Below are 16,994 nucleotides of genomic sequence, written 5' to 3'. Positions count from 1 at the left end.
TATTACTTCATGTTAAAGTATTGTTCATTCTTAGGTAATGTTAGCTGATGCATGAACTAATTCTTAACAAACACAATCTTATTCTAAAGTGTTAGCAAAAATGAATATGGTTCACGTGAAATACACAAGGCAACATTTGAAGTGGGTTTAAAAAAAGTTAATCTAAGTTATCCTAAAACAAGAACGAGTATTGCTCAAAATTTTAAGGACATTTTCATGAAAGGTTTTGATCCATTTCAAATGTTGACTAGTATATTTAAAAAGATGATTCACAAAACATTTTAACTGATATGAGGACATCATATAAACTTAAAACATCTCTATATTTTTCATTATTTATTTTAAATATCTTTTTTTATTATTTAAATTATTACTTGTTCCATTGGTGACTAAATTACCAGTTTAAAAACTAGATTATGTTAAAAAATCAAGCGTGCTCGTGCTCCGCTCTCGGTGGGGAACATGAGCACGTTGTTGTTGTTTCCCTCAGGACACAATTGTCCGTAACACCGCGCGTGCTGTCGTCATCAATCAAGAACAGGAACTCGCCTGTTACTTTATCCAACTTTATATTTGTGTTGGGGTGTCCTCCTCACGCGCTTCAAAACCAGGAATTTATCTACCATGACATCGTTAAGACTTTCTCTTCTGTTTCTGGCACTGTGGACTGTTTCTTTAGCCGACAATGACGAACAACAGAATCATGACGATAATCAGGTCCACACCAACAACACAACCGAGTCTCATGTCACCACCCCTGGCAATAAAGTAGAATCACCCGACTCGAGGTCTCCTCTGGACAATGAAATGATTCAGAGAGCTCTGTATGTTCTCATTGGCATCACGGCCATCGGATTCCTGTACTTCTTAATGAGAGCTGTCCGGTGAGTCTAACCTACAAAACATTTCACATTAGCCTTCATGTAAGCGAAATATCTCCAAACTTAACGAGAGTCGCGTTTTAAGGCACTACATGGGTGCAATAAGCGCCAGTGATGTCCACATATTGGTTGTCACGTGTTATTATTTTACTTGTGTAATTGCTTGCATTCGTGCCCTCTTTTTTTTAGTCTGAAGAAAAAAACTGTTCAGAGAAAGAAATATGGTCTCCTGTCAAACTATGATGACACAATGGAGATGGGCCATCTGGAAAGTGATGAAGATGACAACACTGTTTATGAAGCACAATCCCTGAGAAGGTAAAACAATAGATTTATCAACAAGTGTCAAAAACTGGATTGAGAGTAATTTATATAATAATTATTCCTGACTGACCTGCTTTTATCAACAGATGAGTATTTGGGAGTATTTGATGCTTTAAGACAGAAGAATGTGGTGAAGACAATCCCATTATTTCCACTCAATTGGTTTTTGGATGTTGTCATATCCAACAGCCGAAAGAGGATCAAGTCTGAATACCCGGATGCTTTTTTTAGCAATTAAGTGGGATCTTTATATACTGTACTGATGTGACCAAATAGATCTTCTTGGAAATTACTAAGAAAGTCGTGCTTTTTGTTTCGGTGTGGGTTATTAGAGGATCAACTTATTTGGAAGATGTTTTGTGCCAAAGCTACTTATGCATAATGTTTTTAGGGGTCTTGGGTGTTAAAAATTAACTTTGTAAACAACCGCCCCTTTTTTCCAAATACAAACCCTGAACGGCCTGACAGATGTCTAATTAATAAGACTGTAATGTTGTTTGGACTTTGTGCATTTCCTATTGTTTTAGATGTACAAAAAGTTATTTTAAAAATGTTTTTCTTTAAAGTTTCAGATATCTTTGTAATTTTCGTTAACTCTTTCTTTTCATGCTACAATATGCACTATACTTGATATTGATTTCAGACGTGACTTTTGAAAAATGCGCAAAGTTGACAGATTTCTTGTGTATGACTTATTTGCCAAATACCAGCATAAGGGATGCACTTTGATTTTAGGGTTTAGTTGTTTCTCTTAAACGAACATAGCATCAGCTAGTCATAATAATTTGTGACAATCATGGCAACACTCCTGACCAAAATTTCATCATATCCATTTCAAATGTTTTGTTTTTAGAAACTAAACATTCCCATATTCTAGATTTAGGTTCCAATGTATTCATTTTTCAGCTTGTTCATGCACAAAAGCTACAGTTATTATTAATAGGATTATGGCAAGTGAGGTATCACTATAAAACTGCTGTTTTTTCAACCAACTAGTTTTTTAGGAAATGCGTTGTAAGTTATTGTGCGAAGGCTTTTCAATTCAGCAAGTATACATGGGTCAGTCGCAGCACTGTCACTTTCATATCTTGAAATTCATGAGGCTTGTTATTGTACAGAGGGATGCATTGATGATAAGGCTTTCCTATACCTAATAAATACTGGAGGGTTTACTGGATTTTCTGATGCATGAAGTATTGCTGTATCAATACGTCTTGTGGTTTCTAAAGTGTGCCTTCTATTGACATTTGTATCTGTTTTTGTAATCAAATTTGATTGCGATCTTTTGTAATTTATTAAATTCAACTATGCTCTCTATTTTCATGCTTGTCAAGTTAAATTTTTTTCTTACTTCATTTTTAAAATGACATACATGCGGAATTACACAATCACCACGATTGTATTACATTATTATTGTAATGTTCATAGTGTAATAATTTTCTCAAAACGTAATAAATCTTGAGTTCATAATATAATACCAATTTCATTATGAAAAGTGTGTTACATTATAAACTCACCAAAAATATTGTCATAACTTATAATTTTAAACATGCAAACTTGTTTGTAGTGGTGCTTGCATTAATGCAAAGCATTACTATTATTACACATCGTAGAGACATGTGGGGGGGGGGGGGGGGTGCTTGTTTATTTACCATCATTGGGGGATGCCAATTCTCTCCCTAGCAACTTAACAGAGTTCCCTAGCAACTGTTTAGCGAGACCAATATCTCTGTATCAGAAGAAACGTGGGTGGTCTTGTTTCCTCCGTGGCTTGGAATGTAATCCATGGTAATAGGGGATGGTAATTCACTCCCTAGCAACCACCCCAGCAGCCGCATAGCAACAGCCTAGCACCACCCCAGGCAGGTACCCTAGTAACCTCCTAGTAACTGCATACAACAACCTAGCAATCACCCCAGGTGCCCTAGCAACCGCATGGCAACCACCCCATGTTCAAATCATAGCTAAAGCATATCAAAAACTACAGTAAGCTATTTTCACTGTGTAAAATGTGTACTATGTATACAATCTTTACAGATCGGCGCCAAACCTCCCATAGCGGTAATCCATGATCGCTGTCTCCCCTAGTCTTTAGGAAACCAAAACATTGTTATTTTCGACGAGGTATTTGTTCAAAAGTTCAGTTAGCAACTAGCCAGACCTTAAACAAACAGAGACCGGAAGTTAAGTTCCGCTCAGACGCGGAATCGCGTCACCGCACGAGCCTCCTCCTCTGAATTCTTTAGAAAATGATAAATTACTTTTTGGATAAGCCAAAACTAAATCTTTTATTTCAAATTCCCACCCACACATCACAGTAAGAAATGTGACAACGGGGATTAAAAATGAATGACAAGAAAAGAAATCTCCGAAATTAAAGGGTGAGACTGTGAGGATGTAAGAAACTAAGTATTATTAAGTTAGTGGAAATTCGTGACGCGCCAGCAAAACAGAAAACAAAGTCACGTATTGTTTTCAAAAATGTATTACATTATGAGCTCAAAATGTTATTACGTTTTGAGAAAATAATTACATTATGAACATTTTATTATAATACTAATGTAATACTTATTACATTATGTGCAGCTTTTACATTTTTAGTTGCTAAAATGTAGCTACAAAAAAACCTACACATCCTAAACAATTGTCCGTGTTTTTATTATTTCAATTCATGAGTGTGGCATAGAAAGCCCCTCAAACATTTATTTTCACCTCACTTTTATTTTGGAGAAAGACTATCTAGACATCCACTAGATGGCGCTATCTATCTGTCTAATAGACGACGATGTAAACTCGGAGAACAGCAGCCAGATGCCCAATGGCTTGAGCTTGGCCCCGTTCCTGCCCTGTGAACCATTGAAACTGCTAAATATCATATAGGGAATTATAATTATAAACATAATTATGCTGGAATAACAGAGGAGTTTTATTGGCTCATAATTCAGCCATGTGTAACCACTTAAACCTTCAGTACAAATGCTTGAAATAGGTACAAGCAGAAATAATCATTACCGCAGATTGATATGACGGGTAGTTGATGATGTCAGTTTCTGTTCACTTGTTAATGTGCAACATTGTTACGGCGCATTCAGAAACCTATTTAGTTTCTATCGACCAACTGTTTATGTGTAACACTGACAGGCAAATATCAATGCAATATTGAGTTCGGTTAGAAACGAATTCAAAATCTGAATGCTAAGGAAGGCTTTTGAGCAAAAAAGTCAGCTTTTCAAAACACTTAAATGTTAAGTTATGTGACAAAATGTAATTCAGTCTGTGTCTGTGAACCAAAGGTAAAGTAATTTTTTGTGATTCCCTACTGAAAAATCCAGCTAAGACCAGCATAAGCTGGTGAGCTGGTTTTAGCTGGTCCCCAGCTTGGTTTTAGCTGTTTTTGCTGGTGTAGCAAGCTGGTTTTGCTGGTGTAACAAGCTGGTCTAGCTGTGTTTTGGTCACATTTTAAGCTGGTCTAGCTGGACTTAGCTGGTCATGCTGGAATACCAGCTGGCCCACCAGCAAGACCAGCTTTGTCAGGCTGGGAGGACCAGCATAAACCACCTTAAACCAGCTAAAACCAGCTGGAGCCAGCTACCAGCTTGTGCTGGTTTTAGCTGGATTTTTCAGTAGGGTTTACACTTTAAATAAAGTCATCCTGCATAATGTAAGAACTTTCTGTGAAAATATAATTTTCATGCAATATTTTAATATTGACTAAGTAATCATGTCAAAGATTGAAATTAAAGTGAAATAAATTATTATACTTTGATCCTCCTAATTTTATCATTAGATTATGAGATAGTTACACAGACAGGGACACACACAAAAAACATTTATGCAGGCACTTTTTACAAAACTGACTTACAATCATGATATACATTTAATAGTGTTTTCTGAACCCTTGACCTTTATGTGAAGCTCATCATGTCAAAATATGTGTTCGGTGCGTGAACAAAATAAAGCCTGGATTTACTTAAAAATACAGTGCATCATTTTTGCATCCTTGCAATTGCTTAAAATTCCATATGAAACGTACTTTAAAAAGTGGAAAAAAGTGGCGTATGGCACGTCTGGGCCACAGGCTTGTTGTATTTTGACATCACGCGTGATGCACATGGTTCACATGCACTGTAAAAAAAATGCAGCATGAAGTTAAAACAACTTGGTTTTGCAAGTCAATTCAACCTACTATTTTAAATTTTTACCTGTGATAAGTTGGCATAACTTATAAAAACCAGTTGAAATGGTTTAACTTATATAAGTTAAAGTAACATACAAATATATGTTGATTTCACAAAGATGCAGCATTTTTTTACAGTGCACTGTAAAAAAGATTTGTTGGTTCAGCTTAAAAAAGTAAGTCACCTGGTTGCCTAAATAATGTTGTTTATTCAACTTAAAAGGATAGTTCACCCAAAAATGAAAATTCTGTCATCATTTAGTCACCCTAATGTTGTTACAAACCTGTATACATTTCTTTGTTCTGATGAACACAAAAGAAGATATTTTGAGAAATATTTGTAACCAAACTGTTTGTGGACCCCATTCACTTCCATAGTAGGAAAAAAGAATACTATGAAAGTAAATGGGGTCCATGAATGCTTTGGTTACAAACATTTCTCAAAATATCTTCTTTTGTGTTCACCAGAACAACAAAATTTATACAGGTTTATAACCACATGAGAGTGAGTTAACAGAATTTTCATTTTTGGGTGTACTATCCCTTTAAAAATATTAGTTGACACAACTATTTTTACACAACTTTTTTTTAAGTTAACTAATATTTTTAACTTGAATTAACTCAAAATTTTAATGCAACCAGGTAACTCACTTTTTTAAGTTGATCCAACTTTTATAATATTTACCATAATCACATGTACAATTTATTTGCCTATAGTCAAAGTCTGTCGCAACATAACTTCTGTTGTTTTCCAGTTTCTGTTTCATCATTTCTTGTAAAAAGTCTGTAAAAGTGCCAGTTCGATGTCATTTCCTCTTGAAAAGCAATTTGTAGACCTCAAGAATGCTCAGAAACAACCTAACAAAGAAAAACACACGACAAAAGCTATTGATTTCCACAACAACAATTTAATGAAAATTATAGTCAAAAAGAAAGGAAATCAAATCAATGGCTAAGAATCCTCAGTTTAAGGAAAACCCATGCAAGCAGGAAGATTAATTCGGTCGAAGGAAGAAAAAGAAAGAAAAGCGAAAATCCAACTTAGTGAAAAGCTACGCTCGGACTGTTTGAAAGGCAGAGGAGCAGTGGTGTGTTGTTGATGATCATCCCAGCTTGATTCAGCAGTCCATCTGTTCTCCCATCCGTGAAAAGCAGCGGCCGCTTGATACCTTTTAGATGCCGCTCGGCAGATAAAAAATTACCTTTTGTGCCTCTTTGTCTGGAATCCGGAGGCCGGTGTGGAGATTTTCCTGGTTCCCCACTGAGTCGCTCTGGCTTTCCTCAACCATTTGTCCATTGTCTGCACAGCAAGCATAAAATATTCCTTCTGGAAGTTTCACGCTATTTTCCCTCTGAAGCTGGAGCTTTTGCATTGTGTTGTGATGCTGATTGACATCAGTTTGAGGGCTCACCTGTGGCTCCTGCAGATGAAGTGGATGCTATTTTTTTTTGGGAGACGAAAAGATCGTTTTCCAAACTGCTCGTGTCATTTTGTAAATCAATCGGAAAACGGTTCCTTATTTTGGATGATCGTGAGGATCAGGAAGATGTTTTTTCAGAGGTGCTGGTGTGGTGATTTTCCCTGTGGTCACTCTTGTGTTGATAAATGATTTTCCACTCAGTGGCTCGACCCAGGAAGTTCAAAAGTGCAGAATGAAACCTCACACTGTTTTTTCTATTTTTCTTTCTGTCATTTTGTCAGACGAGAGGCCTCCATACTTTCTTTTATTTCTATTTTGTGTGCTTTGTTGTTTTATGTGACAATATGTGACACCAAATGTTCCACAAACCTTACTTTCCACTTATTAAAAAACAAAACAACATTAAAGGTGAGGTGCATGATCTCTGAAAGGCAATGTTGATATTTGAAATCACCTAAACAAACACGCCCCTACACCAATAGAATCTGGACCTTTATTTGACCACCCTACACATACGCAACCCAGGAAATTATGTCGGTTAGTAGACACACCCCTTACTGCAGATTGGCTACAAGTGTGTCCTGTTATTCGGCCCGACTCCCTTTTCCAAAGTGTTTTTAAAAATCATGCACCCCGCCTTTAATACTATATACTATTTGAATGTATTTGTGTAATTAGATTATGAGACTTTAGACTCAAAAATATGTAAAAAAAATAATTTGTTTGTTCAACTTAAAAAGTTAAGTTACCTGGCTTCCTAAAATTTTTCAACTTAAAAAATATTAGTTAGCTAAAAAAATTGCTAAATATGTTGTGTCAACTAATATTTTTTAAGTTGAATTAAATCAAAAAATTTTAGGAAGCCAGGTAACTTACCTTTTTAAGTTGAACCAACAGTGTAGACAGGGTCACATTTATAACAAATTATTTAATTATTTTTTAATTAAATTATAGCATTGCAATATGTAAGTCTCTTACTGTGGGTTCACACCAGACGCGAGTTCAACGATTTGCGCTAGTAGATTACATAGAAAGTCAATGCAAAGCGTAGGGCGATGCGAATGACGCTATAAATTCACCTCAAACGCGTCTTTGCCCAAGTTGAAAATATTCAACTCGAGCCAAAAATTCCCATGACATGAAGTTAAATTCCGCGAGTAATCTAGAGCGAGTAACGCGATGTCCTGCGTTTGGTGTGTGTACGTAGCATTACAGTGCATCTGCTAAATGCATGAATGTTGATGTAAATATACACACTGTGTGAAAAGAATGGTCCTTGTATGTTGATCGTCATGTCGAAATATTTGTTTGTTGCGTCATGTGAACCATGCATCATGTCAAAATACGAGCCTGATTCACACAAGTCGAAAGGATTTATGATAAAAGAGACACTCGTGTTTACAAAATACTCGCAAGACACTTACTTAACACTAAACTCTGATTATATATAGAGATTAAGCGAGTATCTGACAAACGTGAGCGTCTCTTTTATCATAAACCCCTTAGAAGCGTATTTTGACATGACACATGATGCACATGAATTTACATGACATGCTAAACAAACTTGACGGGCTAAATACATGTTGTGACGAGCTTCGCATCGTGCGCCCTCGAAAAAGAAGTCACTAGTGGTACTAGGGATGCACCAATAGGATTTTTTTGGGCCGATACCGATTTAAACAGACAACTTCTGGCCGATGCCGATACCGATATTAAACCATTCAACTGACCAACATAATAAGAGAGGCACAAATTAAGCTAAAACAAATATAATAAGACAGCATGACAACCTTCAAAGGAAGCATTTATTTTATTAACAACATTAACTCATTTTTTTTTACACATAATGGATTTCTTTATGCAGTTAATTAATAAACAATCGGTATCGGCCTTTCTTGTGCTATTGCCGATAGTTTCAAATTCATCAAAAATCGGCCGATAAATATCGGCAGCCGATACATCGGTGCATCACTAAGTGGTACCCTTTTAAAAAGTACACTTTTGTACCAAAAGAGTTCATAATAGTACCTCATATAGTGTACCTATCTGTACCTAAATGGTACATATTAGGACCTTTATAAAGAGTACCGCTAGGGACCATTTCTGGTCATTTGGTTTGACAGTGCACACTTGTTTGAATTTATTTTAATGAAACATCTCAACTTTGAAGAATGCTAACACTGCTCTTTGTTTCCAATGAAAGTGAATTAGGACTGAGGCTACTTACAGCTAGTTAAGTTTACTTAAATGATCACTTCTTTTAGAAGAGCACTAAACTAAACTTGATGACACAAGTACTTCAATAGAGAAAGCAATGCAACTCTTAGGTCCACTTTACCGGAGCCAAATAAGTACATTTAGGTCAACCAATTAGATTTTACAGCGTAGCCATTCTCTGGTTGGGCCATGGGGGAATTCAAACGTTTCCCCTTCAGAGCAGTTTGTTAATGGACCATCTGACCTTTAATAATCGCCTCTGATTGTTGGCTTGCATCTTTGCCAGTTTATTGGAAACTTTAGGAAGTTAATGGAAAGGAATTCATGATCGTGCATCTCGGAAGCCCTGATTGTGCAGGTTCGAGTCCAGCTATTGAGCCCTGCTTCCTCAAGGGTGTCTCTTATGCAGTGTAGTAAATCTTACCGAAATCAGATGGAAAGATGGTCCACAATCCTTTCTTAGTTATCTACCCTCGTCTTTGTTCCTTTTGTTTTCTTTCTTCCTCCTCTTCACAGTCAGAATCTCTGCGTCCTCACTGTGACATGCCAGTGGACTAAGCTGGATTGTGGGAAAGCGTGGGCATTGCCGACTCGGTCACACACGCTAGTCAAGCACCCCGCCAGAGCGAGCGTTCCGCCCGAATCATTTTCGGACAGGATTTTTTTCCTACCAAATTTCATTTGCATAATCCTTCACTAAACACCCCCCCACCCCCGCCAACTACGCACATCTATTGGACCATGTTCCTTATGAGGTTGACGGACAGTTCGGAGAGATCATTCAACAGTACTATTCAAGCTGGTGATTTTATTCTGTGGCTCTCTTGAATTTGCTCTTGTTTTACATAGTTGGATGTTTGAGACGAGTTTAAAATGAAATGAAGTTAAATGAACCCAGATAAAAGTTAATCAGATTCTGTAAATATGACAAAGGTGCACTATGTAACTTTTAGGAGGATCTCTTGACAGAAATGCAATATAATATACATAACTATATCCAGTGTTGGGGGTAACGCATTACAAGTAACACGCATTACGTAATAATATTACTTTTCTGAAGTAACGAGTAAAGTAACGCATTACTTTTTAAATGTACACGTTAATATTTGAGTTACTTTTTTTTAAAAAGTAATGCAAGTTACTTTTTTATTTTAATTAATTTGATAAAAAAATTATGTACTGAATTAAACTAAATGTAGTCACATTATGCGCTCTATGCGTACACGCCTGTGTGGGAACAGTTTGAGTCAGAAACTGAGATAGCAGGCCAGAGCTTGACATTTTTGAAATATGCAATTTTTGAATGCAAAACTTTTCAGTCATAAAAACACCTGCAAGGCCTGAAAGAGATCAAGCCACAGCCAAGAAAAAGTAATGCAAAGTAACTAAAAAGTAACTTAAGCATTACTTTCCATGAAAGTGTAGCGCGGATCGTCCGGTGGCCACGGCGCGGGCTTCACAGCGTTGCGCGGATCGTCCGGTTGCCGCGCCGCGGGCTTCACGGCGTAGCGCGGATCGTCCGGTTGCCACGTCGCGGGCTTCACAGCGTAACGCGGATCGTCCGGTTGCCGCGGTGCGGGCTTCACAGTGTAGCGCGGATCGTCCGGTTGCCGGGCGCGTGGACTTATCTGTTTGTTTTTGAATCATACATGTTAAATTACTGATGTCATATGATACGGCGGTCCACACAGCTCAACGCGACATCAAACACGCACCCAGTCTTTACTACCACAGGCGCTTGTAAAACTAACCAGACATCTAAATGCGCCATAACCACAGAAAATAAATAAATAAATAAACCCACGAGATAAACCCACGAGCAAGCTACCTGCAATTAAGACACGAGCTACCAGTAGCTCGCGAGCGACGCGTTGGAGACCCCTGCCTTAGAATGAGCCATTTTATTCTATATACACCGCGGGTCCCATTACATGGAAGTCGACATCATGTTTCTACAGTAGCCCTAATCAGACAAACTGCTCTATAGAATGCGTTTTGTTTCTACATTCTCTCAGATGATGACATATTTGTCCTGTGGCAGCTACCGTAGCTTATCTATGCGTTTTGAAAGGGAGGGGTGAGATGTTGTCGACGGAGACGTTGGTTGCAATTCGCAATGTCACCTGTAGATGGCACTAAAATCTACGCACAGCACCTTTAATTTTTTTGTTGTGTGGTAACCATAGACTGTATAAAACACGAACATAGTGTCTGTGACCTCACCCGTAGGGTACTGAGAAGAACTTTCGAAGACCAAAGTGGGTGGAGCCGACTTTGCCATCTTGGCAGTGCGTTACGACACGATATTTCTGGATAACCAAAATGGGCAAAGGGGCGGAACGTGGGTGGTTGCTGAAACCATGCCCACCTAGAGGCAGTAGTGGCATCCAGCAGCTATGGCGGTCCACCTTTCACACACAAGTGCCCAGGCCCATAATTACCCAGGTGAAAAAGTAGTACATTTCCATAGTGTACTTAAAGTGCTTTATTTTCGCACACTAATTTTGTACTTAATATACCAAAAATGCATCTTTAGTACTTCTTAAGATGTTCTTAAGATTATACAAGTGTACTTCACTGTGCTATTTTGAGACACCATGAATATGAACTAAACTGTGCTAAAAATGTATTTAAAAAATGTATTTAGGTACCACTTGTAGTAAACTTGAACCCATCTTTGTATAAGTGTTAACTTAATAAATTTTTTAATACAGAGATAGTATTAAAAGTGCATTTTAGTTCATAATCATGGTGTCTCAAAATAGCACAGTGAAGTACACTTAGAAAATCTTAAGAACATCTTAAGAAATACTAAAGATGAATTTTTTAGTATATTAAATACAAAATTAGTGTGCGAAAATAAAGCACTTTAAGGAATTGTACTACGTTTTCACCTGGGTATGCAGAATTTAAGGCTTCATATAATTTAAAATGATACGTTACAAAAAATGTATCCCCTCACAGTTGTCATAAACAGGTTTTAAACATATGGGATATTTTATTATATTATATATACAAAATTAAAAATATATATAATGAAGACACCAATTAAAGCCAGCACAAATTGAAAATAATAAAGAGTTTAAAGAGAAATATTGTTCTCTCTGTTAGAGACAGATTGCTTTGAAAGACTTTATCTCTCACATTCGTCCTTTGAAGTGCCAGAACAATCCTACAAACCACACTATTAAAATCCAAAAAGCAGTGGAAACTAAAGAAGAAAAACAATTAAAGAAAAACATATTAAACATATTAAAGAAAAAGAGCTCCATCAGTCAACAAAGAGCTATTGAATTTGTCCTCTCTCCCTCTCGAGACACTCTCAATTAATGTGGAAAATTGTACAGTTTTCCAAGAGATGCTTCCAAAAATCTTCTTTGGAACATAATGACCATATACAGTATCATGGGGTTCAACATGTTAATGTAATATTTTCTTCCAACAAAGCTGTCTGGAATCTAGGGAGTGTTGTTGCTTTATACAGAGAGTAAAAGTGCACTTTTGGGGGTTGTTTCCTGGACAGGGATTAGCTTAAACCAGAACTAGACCTTGGTTTAATTAGAAAAAATAACTAGTTTGAACAAACATACCTTACTAAAAACATTAGGCCTACTTGTGTGCATTTTGAGGCAAAACAAAGGGCACTGATGTATTTTAAAATAGTGTTTTCAGTTTGGACAGCTCTTACATTTATTTTAGTCTTGGACTAGTCTAATCCCTGTCCGGGAAACCGCCCCTTGACGTTTTAAAATGGTGACTTTGGAGTATTTCTTATCAAATATTTCATTTCAATAATTTCTCATTTATTCACCCATAGGCCTGATTGATTTTTTTCCGCTGGAGACCCTAAAAGTCAATGGTTTGCACATAAAGCAGATATTAATATTGAACGTGTCGTGATTGGTGCTTGATTATAGCACACAAGACTCATTTTGCTTTTTCATTTTGGGTGAACTATTTCTTTAAATTCTGGCCAGTTTCTTATTTGTGTCTTTTAAGAATAAGGAACACTAGAGACTTTTATCAGAAGTAACAAATGTAGTTGATTTAAATCTTGTAAAACTAGGTATATATTTTGCTATAATGTCTCATCCCCTGTCGACTGAGAGGGGCAGATGGATGGTTAAACTTGAGCAGAAAGCTGAATTAGAGGCAAATAAGGGCAGATGAGATTTTATAGGGGGGTGGGTGTAGAGTATGTTACCCTCAGGCCCTGAGGATTAGGTCAGAGTCATGAGCAAATGTAAGGCGGGAAATTATTTTTTCCCATTCATTGTCATGTAATGAGGTGTATATTGCTTCTTGGGAGAGTAATGAATTAGGGAATGTGATTCTTTTTAAAATAAAGTGGCACATTTTTCCTCTCCTCATTTTTTCTCTCTACAAGTACTTTGTGTTGAGCTATTTTATAACCGGGGTGTCATCCGGCAGAATATAATGAGCCATAATTTCTTATTAGGCTCATGAAAAAGTCATTTGGGTTGGGAGAAGGTTGTGTGAAAGTTTGCTGCTGCATTTCTGCAGATCATAACAGGTATAAATAGGCCACTGAGTCTTATTTGCTTAGAGATTATTGGTCGGTGCACATTTTATGCAGAGTTTAGAGTAAAAACCTGAACTTTTTTGTTCAACAGAGTTTATGTAACTTTATTAGTTGCTGAAGAGGTTGTCACGTTGTCACAGAAGCTTTATGGAAGTTATAGGGATTACCACTTAAAAAAATGCAACATTTTAAAGGTGCCATAGAATAAAAAACTGTATAGGCATAGATAAATAATAAAAGCTCTGTACATGGTAACAACATATTGTGAGCCTCAAACGAGTTTGTTTTCTCATTTTTATGTAAACCTCATACATGCAAAAGACTGCTGAAAACAGACCAATCTTAACATAACACTGACTGTGACAGTCGCGATGTACGCCCCAACATTAAATTACACATGAAATTAATTACAATGTTGCTACAATGCTAAAAACAAAGTTGTGACTGCTGCTTTAGTGCTACATGCTAATTAATGCTATATGCTAACTCTTAAGGGGGTCGCACACAGGACGCGCAGCGCCATGCCGTTCTAAAAAACTCAAACACATTGCGCTCTATGAGTATACGCACACCGGCGCCGACAGGTGGCGCCTGTCCGCACTGCCCAGCTTCGACTCAGGAAGTTGCTCAACTCCCTGTCACGCCACAGAGCGCCACTCACATAGTTTAACATTAAATAACATCATATTTGTCCCAAATCATTAACGATTAACATTCGCTGCTAACGTATATTTTGCATTTTGAAGTAGACGCTATCTGACGAAGCTCGCGCTTTTTAATGTGCACTTCCAATTTACAATACCACCGAGTTGTCCTAGACAACAATTATTCATGCAAAAATAGACCATTTCATTATGAATTTAAAATAAATCTTTGGTGTCACCAGAGTACATATGTGAAGTTCTAGCTCAAAATATCATATAGATAATTTATTATAACATGTTAAAATTGCCACTTTCAGGTGTGAGCAAAAATGTGCCGTTTTTGGTTATGTCCTTTAAAATGCAAATAAGCTGATATCGGCACTAAATAGCAGTGTCGTGGTTGAATAGTGCAGATCAAGGGGCGGTATTATCCGCTTTCTGACATCACAACTGGAGCCAAATTTCAATGACCTGTTTTTTCACATGCTTGCAGAGAATGTTTTACCAAAATTAAGTTACTGGGTTGATCTTGTTCACATTTTCTAGGTTGATAGAAACACTGGGGACCCAATTATAGAACTTAAACATTAAAAAGTCAGATTTTCATGATATGTCCCCTTTAATGTTGCATGCATTTTTATTTACAGTGCAAGTAACTTACTTTATAAAAATCTTTTGAACCAAATTTTTTTTAAGTGTTTGCATCATTTAAAGCTAAAACACTTAAGATTGACAGAAGCGACAGAATCAGATGTGTAAAAACCCATAAATTCAATTATTTTTTAAAGTGGCATAATCAAAAACCAAAAAAGACAAAAAATCTCACTAAAGTGGCTGTTTGTTCCTCATTTTCATTCAAGTCTCTTGTTCTGACGTTTAGAGAGAAATGGAAATGAAGTTCAATGAAATCATGAGCTTGTATGTTATCACTATTTCTGCCTCATAAAAAACATTAAACCACCTGTTTCAGACAAACCTGTTGGTGCTTTAATATTTCTGCAGATGCCACATGGAATTTTCCAGGTCGGGGTCAAAGGAGGTCAATATTTATCTTGTTAGTATGGGCCAGTTAGCCCCTACTGACAGATGCAATAAATAAAGGCATCTTCATTAATTGACAGCTATTTAAAATAGCAATATTTGCTGAATTAAATCATTTTTGGAAGCAAAAGCAGATATGATATTAAATCATAGTAAGTAAATGGTACCCATTTTGTTTCAACCACTTTCAACCACATCCAGAGGTAGTCGAAACCACTTTCGATCGGATCGCTTTGGAGTTGCGGAACGCACATGTGGTTGAATGCGTTCGAACAGCCACACGCGACCGCCTTCTCTCCGCCCATTTATCTAATCTGAGGTATTAAACACAAGTTTTACGTCTTTTTTGACTTCTGGCATGAACATACAGTGAACAATGCTGTTTTTAGCCTTTCATTGATAAAACTAAAGCGGCTGATATTCGTAGTTTCGTTTTGAAAGTGTGTGAAAGTTGCGCGATCCTATTTTTTAATCAATTGCGCTGAAAATTCAGAGAAAGCTCTTACATATACACGTAAAAAACACTGTGCAGCATGTTTACTTGCTAAACAAGCAGTGGACTCCGACATAATATTAGTTCGCGTCCATATAAACTCGTCAGTACTCCCGCTCGCGTTTGAATGACAGCAGAGAGACTAGCCCACCGTCTCACAGACCACCCCCTCATAGTATTCAGCACAAAAGCGGTCGAAAGTGGACAAAAGAGACGGATTTAAATACCAGGTGTAAACGTAATGTGTCTCTCTCGTCCACCTGTGATCCGATCGACGAAAACACATATCAATACCAAGCGCAAACAGCCCCCTTAGAAAAGGTTTGAGACTGTGTGTTCTTGTGGTGTCATCAGCCAATCGAGTTGGGCACAGCTTGCCAAAGTTGGCACATTTCAAATCTCATTTCAAAACAATACATAAAATGACATGAAAAAGAAAGTCGTGGCACACACACGAAAAACTATTTATAGAAATTTGACACGAAAAAGACATTCATGACTATAACACGACTTGAGATCATGTTGAAATTGCACCAATGCATTGAACACAGCTGCACATTTCAAGACACTTCAGTGAGTCTTTAAAAGAGTCCATCACCATCCGGGCAAGTGCAATTGAGATGCATGGGAATGTTAACAAACAGCTCTTTCCAGCTATCGTAGACCCCCTTTGTACAATCTGTGTCACCGTGAGGGCAACCAGCACCTGATGAATACCAAAACAAGCCATTGATCAAAGGTACCTCCGTTCAGTTCAGCCATTTCTCCCTAATACGCTTTCTCATTATAACACACCCACACATTTACACTAAACGCTGCATCTTTTTCTCTTTATTCTTGACACGCACAGCGGTGCCGAGGAAATGTTGAGCGTTTCGGCCTGGTCACACCTGCAGCGTAGCCTTTCATGCGTGTCGCCTATGCACATGACATCCTCATGCATACACATACACACACACACGCTCATGAGTGACTCAAATTCACACATCGCACCAATTTCAACATCTCACTCGTCTCCCATTGCTTTTTAACATCTCTTCCTTCCAGAAAGAGAGAGAGAGAAGGAGAGAGAGCTGTGGGCCTTCATTTTTCCTTCATGCTCCTCTGGTCACAGTTCAAGCCATCATCTCTCCTCTCATCTCTTTCGATTTCCTGTCGAGTATTTAATAGATTATTCCCCCGCGTCTCCGCTGCCATATGAGGCCCGGCGGGGGCGCAGTGTGACCGCGGTGGGGTCATATGTTGATGTACTG

General features: G+C 37.5%; 1 protein-coding gene across 1 annotated transcript; it reads left to right on the top strand.

The window, feature by feature from the left end:
• Positions 1 to 458: 458 nt before the first annotated feature.
• fam174c (family with sequence similarity 174 member C) lies at positions 459 to 2,522 on the top strand. Its single transcript, XM_055184674.2, has 3 exons — positions 459 to 884; positions 1,071 to 1,199; positions 1,292 to 2,522. The coding sequence occupies exons 1-3, from the start codon at positions 625 to 627 to the stop codon at positions 1,293 to 1,295; spliced, it is 393 nt and encodes a 130-aa protein (XP_055040649.2). The 5' UTR covers positions 459 to 624; the 3' UTR covers positions 1,296 to 2,522.
• Positions 2,523 to 16,994: the final 14,472 nt, after the last annotated feature.

This window comes from Misgurnus anguillicaudatus, chromosome 14, assembly GCF_027580225.2.
Source record: "Misgurnus anguillicaudatus chromosome 14, ASM2758022v2, whole genome shotgun sequence".
Taxonomy (NCBI): domain Eukaryota; kingdom Metazoa; phylum Chordata; class Actinopteri; order Cypriniformes; family Cobitidae; genus Misgurnus; species Misgurnus anguillicaudatus.
This window is presented reverse-complemented; position numbering and strand designations above follow the sequence as displayed.